General features: G+C 40.4%; 1 protein-coding gene across 1 annotated transcript in view; it reads left to right on the forward strand.

Annotated features, from left to right (window-relative positions):
• Positions 1-263: 263 nt before the first annotated feature.
• Positions 264-8613, forward strand: part of LOC104508605 (hemicentin-1-like) — a gene marked incomplete at both ends in the record, with an annotated part of 33262 nt that continues 24912 nt past the window's right edge. Inside the window, 7 exons of the mRNA XM_010150292.1 lie at positions 264-377; positions 1824-1969; positions 3841-3991; positions 4709-4912; positions 5788-5901; positions 6727-6914; positions 7743-7839. Coding sequence (XP_010148594.1) covers positions 264-377; positions 1824-1969; positions 3841-3991; positions 4709-4912; positions 5788-5901; positions 6727-6914; positions 7743-7839 — 1014 coding nt within the window. The remainder of the gene's footprint in view (positions 378-1823; positions 1970-3840; positions 3992-4708; positions 4913-5787; positions 5902-6726; positions 6915-7742; positions 7840-8613) is intronic.

The following is an 8613-nucleotide window of genomic DNA, read 5'->3' on the forward strand; positions in this document are numbered from 1 at the left end:
CATTCATGTTTCTGCTCCTTGTCCCGCTGGGACTGTTACTTCTGCCCATTCTCCGGAGGGAGTGAAGTGCTGCACTGAAAGAAAAGGGCAGTTCAGAGGCTTACACAGGCTCCTGTATGTTGAACAGGCTCTTTTGCTCAGCCTTGCTCATCTAAGGGCAGAATTTGGACCAAAGGGTTAAAAACTTGCTGCAGAAACTATTTAAATAATTGGGAAGCAACAGTATCATGTAGATGCTATTAAAGAATTGTATCTTTTGGCAGGTGGTCGAACCCTGCAGATTCTAAATGCACAGGAGGACAACGCTGGAAGATACACCTGTATAGCCACAAATGAGGCTGGAGAAACTTTGAAACACTATGAAATGGAAGTCTACAGTATGGAAATACTTTCAACTTTTCTAACACTTCTGTTTTTCTTTGCATTCTTCCAGTTTTCCCCTTTGCAGTGTTACCTATCCTGGTGAATACAAGGATTTCTGTTAGTACCTTTGTTTAGCAAATGTCTGCGTTAGCTCATGGCATTGCTTGAGGAAACGCACTAGGACAGTTTGCTATTGCAACCTTTACAAATACTGCTGTTGGGCTAAAAATCTTGGTACCACTGAGGGGAAGACATTTCAGAAACATTGAACTCCAGTTTCTTCTGAAATAATTTCTTGGAAATGATTTTCAAATCAGATGAGAGCAGCACAGTGGGAGATGTGAGCAGAGAATCTCATGAGGAAAGAAACTATTTTAGAAAAAACTATTTTAGAAAAAAAAAAAAAGGAGGGGAGGGGACTTGTAGCATTGAACAGGAAGCTTTCTCGAGTAAGGTAAAACAGAGGGATACTATTTTTATACCCTTCCATAAAATACCATATGCACAAAAGCTTTCTCATTCAAGGCTTCCTGTCAGCACATTGTCCTTTGAGCATCTGTGTCTAATACTCTCTTTTAATGTTCAAACTCTTCATTACGAGCTCAGTCAAGCATGATTTTTCATCTTTTTTTTTTTTTTTAATTTCCTAGTCCGAATTGGAGTATGGTTTGCTCCCTGACAGTAATCATGCTGTTATTTTAATTACACTAAGTCCCTAATAAAGCCCCATTGGATTCAGAATAATGAGAAAATGACAAAAGAGTTCATTATTGAAGTATGGCTACATAGCAACATAAAGCTCCTCCACCCACAAATGCCATTGCAACTCTCAGTGGTTATGGTACTGTAAGCATTAGGGAGAATTTTAAATTTCGAACTGAAACAAAGAGTGGAAAATGCTCTGAAAGCATTTAAAATAATTTAAAAGATATTATGAGACCAGGGTGGGGGGTAGCTTAAGAATTTTGAGATGTTTTGTTTTCATTCTGATTCAGAAGGAAATGAGATTTTGCAACATTGGGATTTCAGTGGAATGGAAATGTTGAGTTTTGATCAGCTACTCTGAGTGTGGACTTCAGTTCAAACATATGTTTCTGAGAATATTAGTTTCCCTTAAAACGCTTTTTAATGACTGCAGCACACTGAACTTTATAGAATTCAAGCCAAACACATAATAAAGTGCTGTAGCTAGGTAAGGCTGTAGTTAGGTTTGCATGTCTAAAACTGTTCAACAGTTTTATATATTTTTATCTGTAATACATATACTAAAAATAGCTTTTAAATCAAAACTAAAACCAGCTTTAAAATCAGCTGTAGGGAAGAGGCAGATTACAGGGGGAATGCACTTGCCTTCCCTGAGGTTGTCATCCAGCTTTTCCTGTTGTCCAGTTAATTTTTAAATGCTGCGTGAGACAGTAAGTCATGGAAGTCCCTGTCGCTCCCTTTTTTTTTTTGTGCAGTTCCACCCACCATTAACAGAGGGGGTATCTCAGGGATGGGTCTCTCCCCTAAAGAAGTCAAGATCAAGGTAAACCACAGCCTTACCCTGGAGTGTGAAGCTCACGCCGTTCCTGCTGCTGCCATCAGCTGGTACAAGGATGGACAGGCCAGTCACAAACTTATTTCCTTCTTACTGGTGGATTTCGTACAGAAACAACTGCATGTTTGCTATCGCTGAACATTCATGCAGTGTAACATCTTCAGCTGCACATTTTGGGATGTTGGCTGTTGGCCAAACCTCCACAAATCGACACCCTTGCTTTTTTGTAGGTGCTTGGTGGTGCCATGGAGATGTCAGTGCTGGAGTTTCAGGGGCTTTACCACTGGCTGGTGCTTTAAAGGGGGAGGGCCCTGCCCAGCAGTAGGATCCTGTGGAATGGCTAAATGTCCCTTTGTCGTTCTATAACAGGGCCTTTAGGGATTTTACAGAAAGGCACCGTGCTTGGTTCCTCTAAGTGCTGCCCTTGCAGAAGTTGCAGAGAGCCTCCCATTTGGTTCTGGCAGAGCTCACAAAGCTGCATCTGGATCCTCCAGATCTGTGAGGGGGAATGCAGCATGGTTCCTGCCCCCCCAGTCTTCACAACAACATCGGTCTGGAGGAAGAGCAGTTTGGAGGGGCAGTGCCCCAGAATTGTACTCATGTGCAGTCTACTGGGGGCTGGCTGTAAATAAAAAAGAAATGGTGCAACTCTTACATAAGAAAGGAGAATATAATCACTGCAGCTGTTCTTGGTAGGGCACTTAGCGTGTGGCAGACTGCTGCTCCTCTGGAGCTCACCAGCTCCTCATGGATTTGGTGAGAATGCAGAAACAGCCTGGAGTCACAGGAGAGACAGTGTATACACCCTCCGTCTGTTTGGAGCATATGCTGTAATCCTAGGATCTCCTGGGTATACTGATTGTATTGCCAAGGAAAAATGATGCTAGGGGGAGTTGAGAGGTCCCCAAAGAAAGACTGTGGCTGTAAGCAGCTTACAGCCGCTGTCAGAGCAGCAGCTTTTTCTTAGGTTGCCTCTGGGTAAATGGATTTCACTTGCATCCATGGACTAAATTCATTGTCCCCTGCAGGTCAGGAGTTCAGTGCTGACACCCTGATGTGTCTGTTTTCATTACTGAGAGCTACAGGCTGGGTTAATATAGTCTCTACTGTCACGTGTGATGTAAGGTCTAGGGACAGTAACATCTAATGCTGCATATCTCTGCCCTGCTGTTGCATCCGTTTCACGTTCAGACTGTGCCCTTGCTGGGCAGCAGACCCTAGTGTGGCTGTAGTGTGAGTTAGATCAGGTTGTTCACCTCACAGAAAACTGATAGTTTTGCACGGGTAGGTTTTCCATCAGCTCATTGACTTGGCCAGTGAGTTCAGGGATTGAATCAGCCTCATTTAATCAGGTGTTGTGAGAGCCCTTGCCTGAAGGGGATTGCATTCTCCTTTCTGCAGCACCTTGCAGCTGGTCTTAGGAGGGATGTAAAATCACATCCTCTCAGGACCAACTACCAAGATCAGAACGGTGAAGATGCGTAATTTCTGACAACCATGAAAAAAACTTCTCTCTGGGAATTTGGAGCTTGGTCAAGTTTACTCAGGGAGGACAAGCTTTTGGTTGGAGGGAAAGGAGGCGCAGATGAGGGGGGAGCTGTGCTGCACCACCTCTGACCAAGGCTGCCACTCCAGCAGCACCTGGCTTAGCACTGTGTCCCAGGTGGTGACCCTCAGTGGTTTGGGGTCCTGAGCAAGTGCTTTCTTTGCGTAGATTGAAAGCCTTGCTGGGAGGAGGTTCTGTCGGTAGGGGTACCACAGCAGAGGAAATACCAAAACCAAAACATGCTCTTCCTCCCAGTATACTGTCCTAGGAAGGATTTTGAAACAACCTGAATTTGACCAAAAGAGGGATGACACCATATTACTTCCACAAACATAGCTATTTTTAGTGTATGTTTTGCCAAGTGTTAATTTCATGTAAAATTACATTACAGCCGCTTAAACCAGATGATCATGTCATGCTCCAAGTTAGTGGCCATACTGTGCACATTAAGGAGGCTCAGATATCAGACACTGGTCGTTACACTTGTCTGGCATCCAACATTGCTGGAGAGGATGAAGTGGAATTTGATGTAAATATACAAGGTAAAGAGAGTTCAGATAAGAAAATTCTTCTGGTAGCCTCCTTTTCTAATGTTCTGGGATGTTGGAATTCTTCATAACTTTGAATGCTTTATACCTGCTTGGTCTAATCCAATGCTTTTGTGTTTTCTGTGATTTTTATTTCATGTAGGTTTTGCTCATCTTTAAGAAATACAATATTTGACTGTTCTTTCTTTCGTATTTTGTGACACTTGCAGTGTTTCTGAAGTCAGTGGAATGATGCAGTAACTCTGATTTTCCTCTGAACTACATAAAAAGTTGTAATTTAGCTTAAACTAAGATCTCATATTTGATTTATCTGTTTTGAGTGGTACTTAGAGGACCAAGACATAAGCATCCTGCTGGCCTACACACTCTGTGTAAATACAGTAAATCAATCATGAGTAATTTCTACATATTTAAACAAAATTAGAACTTGAGTAAAACCAGATAGCTTACTATTTAAATATTACTGTTGATTAATACCCTCTGTGTTTTGTTGTCAGGTCTTCTTAAACTGTAATTTATGAGCCTTTAGAAAATATTCAGTAGGTTGCTCAATTGTTCATTCTGATGAAAAGAACTAGATTTTCCCTGGCTAATCTAAATGACAATTTTTATTGCTGCTATTTAACAATTATAGTATCTTTTCATGTCGTGACTTAAAAACTAGCTATGTCTGCTGTAAAGTTCTAACGGTGTTCCCCTCCTGGGTTGTAGTTCCTCCTAGTTTCCAAAAGCCTTATAAGGAATGGGAAGACGGAAACAGGGTAGACACAGGAAGAGGTGGAGAAAGTAAAGATGTGATTGTCAACAATCCCCTTTCACTGTACTGTGAGACCAATGCTGTTCCTCCTCCAGTTCTTACGTGGTATAAAGATGGTTATCCTCTGAGCTCTAGTGATAAAGTACTAATATTACCAGGTGAGTATTAAGATGTCGCGCTCTGACCTTAAGAAATGGCATTAATGCTAGTATTTGTGTAGTAAACTTTCCCCCTTCAAAACACGGCATTAATGTTCTTTTCAGACTTTTTTGACTGGAAATGCTCTTTTGCAGTCCTTTGACTAAAGCCGTTTCCTTCTTTCATTTAAATAGTAGCCCCTAAAATGGTGTGAATGTGACCATTTAACTTTAATATGATGTGTTGCAAAACAAAACACAATGATACCTTCTCTCTGATGCGTTCCTGATTTATTTCCTTATGAAGTTGTGCTTTGGCAAGACCATGATTGGAGTAGAAAAGCCTCTTAACCAGGGTGTGAGGCATGGAAATAAAGTTTCCAGCAGAAAAATGGTCAGGAGCTCTTACTTAACCTCATATGGGAAAGGGAGAAGCGTGCTTATAATGCTGAGAGGGAATCTTTCTGTGCAGAGGATGGTTTGGGATAGCGTGTGTGAAGAAGGGCAGCTTTACCAGAATGTCATGGCCTTGCATTCCCTTTTGCCTATTAGTTCTCTGTCACCATGCTGAGAAATATTTCTGGGTTTGATGGAAGAATAATGTCTGGCTGTGTATTGCTAAAGAAGGTTATTCCTTTCTACGGAATTAAAGAAGGTTATTCCTTTCTATGGAATTAGTTACTCTTTTCTAGTATTTCAGTATGAACATAGCTGAATTCCAAGAATCTGTCAGTAGAAAAAGTAGCTAGGAAATAAAGGTCTTTAGTTACTTACAACTCAGAACAAATGCTGACCATTCATAATTTTGCTTGCTTGGGTCTCTGATGAAATACAGTATGGAAATGATGGAAACTGCTTGATGCTGCATTTAAATCTTGGATGCGTTTTCCTTCAAGGAGGTCGAGTGTTGCAGATTCCACGTGCACAGGCTGAAGATGCCGGGAGATACATGTGTGTGGCAGTAAACGAAGCGGGGGAGGATTCCATTCATTACGATGTCCGCGTGCTCTGTGAGCTTTCCTGCTTTCCATTCTCTTCTTAATTACAACAAAAGGGTTCTGTGGAAACTAGTGAAGCATTACAGTTCAGGTTTACTTAATGTTTTTAAAATGTATACATTTTGCATATTTGTAAACTATGAAATTGATGTGTTTATGTAAGATGCTAGTTTAATAGAAACATACAGAATGGCATGAAAATAGTGTTAATATTAGTTCAGTATGGTTTTATGTTATAGTTACAGGAACTCTATTGTGTTATCCCTATCAGACTTCAACCAAAAGAAAGGTATATGTGAAAATCCAGGTTTTATCTTGGTGTCTCTTGTGCCCTATCCAGTTCCCAGTTCAACCTTCTGACGTACTAGACTTTTTTCTCTCCTTATTGTGGTCATAATTTTCTACAATACCTGCCAAACACCCAAAGGTGTAAGGGAATTGATGATACAGAGCAACCGTTGGATGTTGGCAGAGTCCATTTGGTATCATCTGTTGACAGATGTTGCACAGAAAGCTTTTGTATGCTGCTTTTGTTGCCTGTTCATGTACTCAAGGTCTTTGTCTTGGGAGGTGCTTATTTTTTAGCTGTTTCTGCATCTACCACTGAAAGCACTGATTTACTGTTAGGAAGCAGGCCTGCCTTGGAAATCCTCTTTTGTTCTGGCAGCAAAGAACATGATGGACCAGCTGGGAAAGGAGTTTTCATCTTCTCTGCTTTATGGCTGCCGTGACTAAGCGTGCTTCTCCTGCAGTCCCTTGAGTGACACTGATTTGTCCCACCTAAACTGCTCTTAGGATTTAATGACCTTTCACTTACGCTGTTTTGCTCTTTTGAAGTACCTCCGTCCATCAGTGGAGCTGATGCCGATCTGCCCGAAGAAGTGACTGTGCTTGTGACCAAGGCTGCAGTGCTGGACTGCGTTGCAAGTGGCAGCCCTTCTCCAAGTATTACCTGGCAGAAGGATGGCCACCTCCTAGCAGAAGATGAGAAACACACATTTTTGTCCAGTGGAAGGAGGTTACAGGTAGCCCTTAAGTGAATAACTGATTTTTAGCATCGAAAACACAAGCTGCCCATAAAGACAAAACTGTTTAGGTTTGCTGAGCAGGAAATTCTGATTTTATTTTTTTTTCCTAGAACATGCAGCAAACCTGAGGAGGTTTTGTCCATTGTTCCTTTCCCTCAGCTGTTTCTTCCCATTCCTCTGTAGTTGCTGACCCAACTGTTTGTGGGGTCGTGCTGTGAACCACATCAGTGAAATCACTTGGTTTAAAACAATGTTGATTTTTGTGCAGAATAATTTGTTGTTGTCAGTTTTGTCCAAGTTTCCCTAACAGAACTATTGCAAAATACACTTTATTTATTTATTTGAAGAAAATAGTGAATTTTGAAGAACATGCCCCACTCCCTAATCAATGGATGATGTTGGATGAAACTGTTAAAACAGTTACAGAGCTGAGCTTAATTCTCTCCATTTTCATAGCATCACCTAAGAATACAATAAAATATGAAGAACATATACATAGAGAGTTCTATTTCAAGTATTTTGTGACTAGTTGTTTTGCTACTCAGTTTGAATAAATTTCATGCGAAAGGCACTATGTTGACTTTTTTGGAGGTTTGGGATGCACAGATTTGTGTAACAAATTCTAAAAGCAGTAGCATCAGCGGAAGTTGCTCAGGTTGGCTTAATGCAAAGGCACTAGCAAAAAACCAAATCAAACCAAAAAAAACCTACGGACTTGCGGGCCCCAGAGACCTTGGGGTCTTTAGGAAGACACCAAAACTTGATGCTTTAACTGTAAGTTGTCTTAAACATTAGCTCAAAACCAATCTTGTTTCTTTTTCTTAGATTTTGAATTCCCAAATAACAGATACTGGCAGGTATGTCTGCATTGTGGAAAACATAGCTGGAAGTGCCAAGAAGTACTTTAATCTAAATGTTCACAGTAAGTACAATAATCCATAATTTGCTGATTGTCATCTTTGAAATGGTGATCGAGCTTGAATGTGTTAATTTTAGCAGAGAGCTTAGGCACACGCTTAGCTTTATGTGTGGAAGTTGTTTTATTGGGTGTAATCAAGATTCTCACATACTAGAAAACAAATACAAATTTCAGGTACCTTTGCAACAGATGACTTTTGATACCCCATGGCTTCAGCTCTTTGTGTGTATTCAGCATAGGTGGAAGTTATTACTGAGGGAGCCTTGTGTAGTGCCTGTGTGTGAACACTGTGTGGGTGTCACTAAACCTTGAAATCATGAATTACCAAGAGGTTGGATTATAGTCTATTTTGATATGTTTATAAATGTGTTTTCTAAGAATATTTATGATTAGAAAGCATTAAATAAAGAGATATGACATTTTAGTAGCTTATTTTTTTAAAAAAAATACCCCTTCAAGATTTCTTTCTGTTCTTTGTTGTTGTTGTTTAGAATAGGGTTAAAATAGATTTTGGCCTTCAGTGTCACAAGTCTAAAAAATAATACAGTCAAGAAATTAAGATTTTTTTCTGTTATTTTTAAAATCAGTCTCTCCACCACCTTCCCTTACCTCTCCTGATAGCTTCAGAAAATCTCAACTAACATTTCAGAGTTAACCGTAACTTCCCCTTTTATTTCTGCCTGCTCTTCCTTCCACCATTTTCAGCTTTCCACATTGCATTGAACATCAAATAAACATTGCTCCCACAAAATTGTCTGCACCATTACATTTTAATGT

Source organism: Eurypyga helias, unplaced genomic scaffold, assembly GCF_000690775.1.
Source record: "Eurypyga helias isolate BGI_N326 unplaced genomic scaffold, ASM69077v1 scaffold27074, whole genome shotgun sequence".
Classification (NCBI taxonomy): Eukaryota; Metazoa; Chordata; class Aves; order Eurypygiformes; family Eurypygidae; genus Eurypyga; species Eurypyga helias.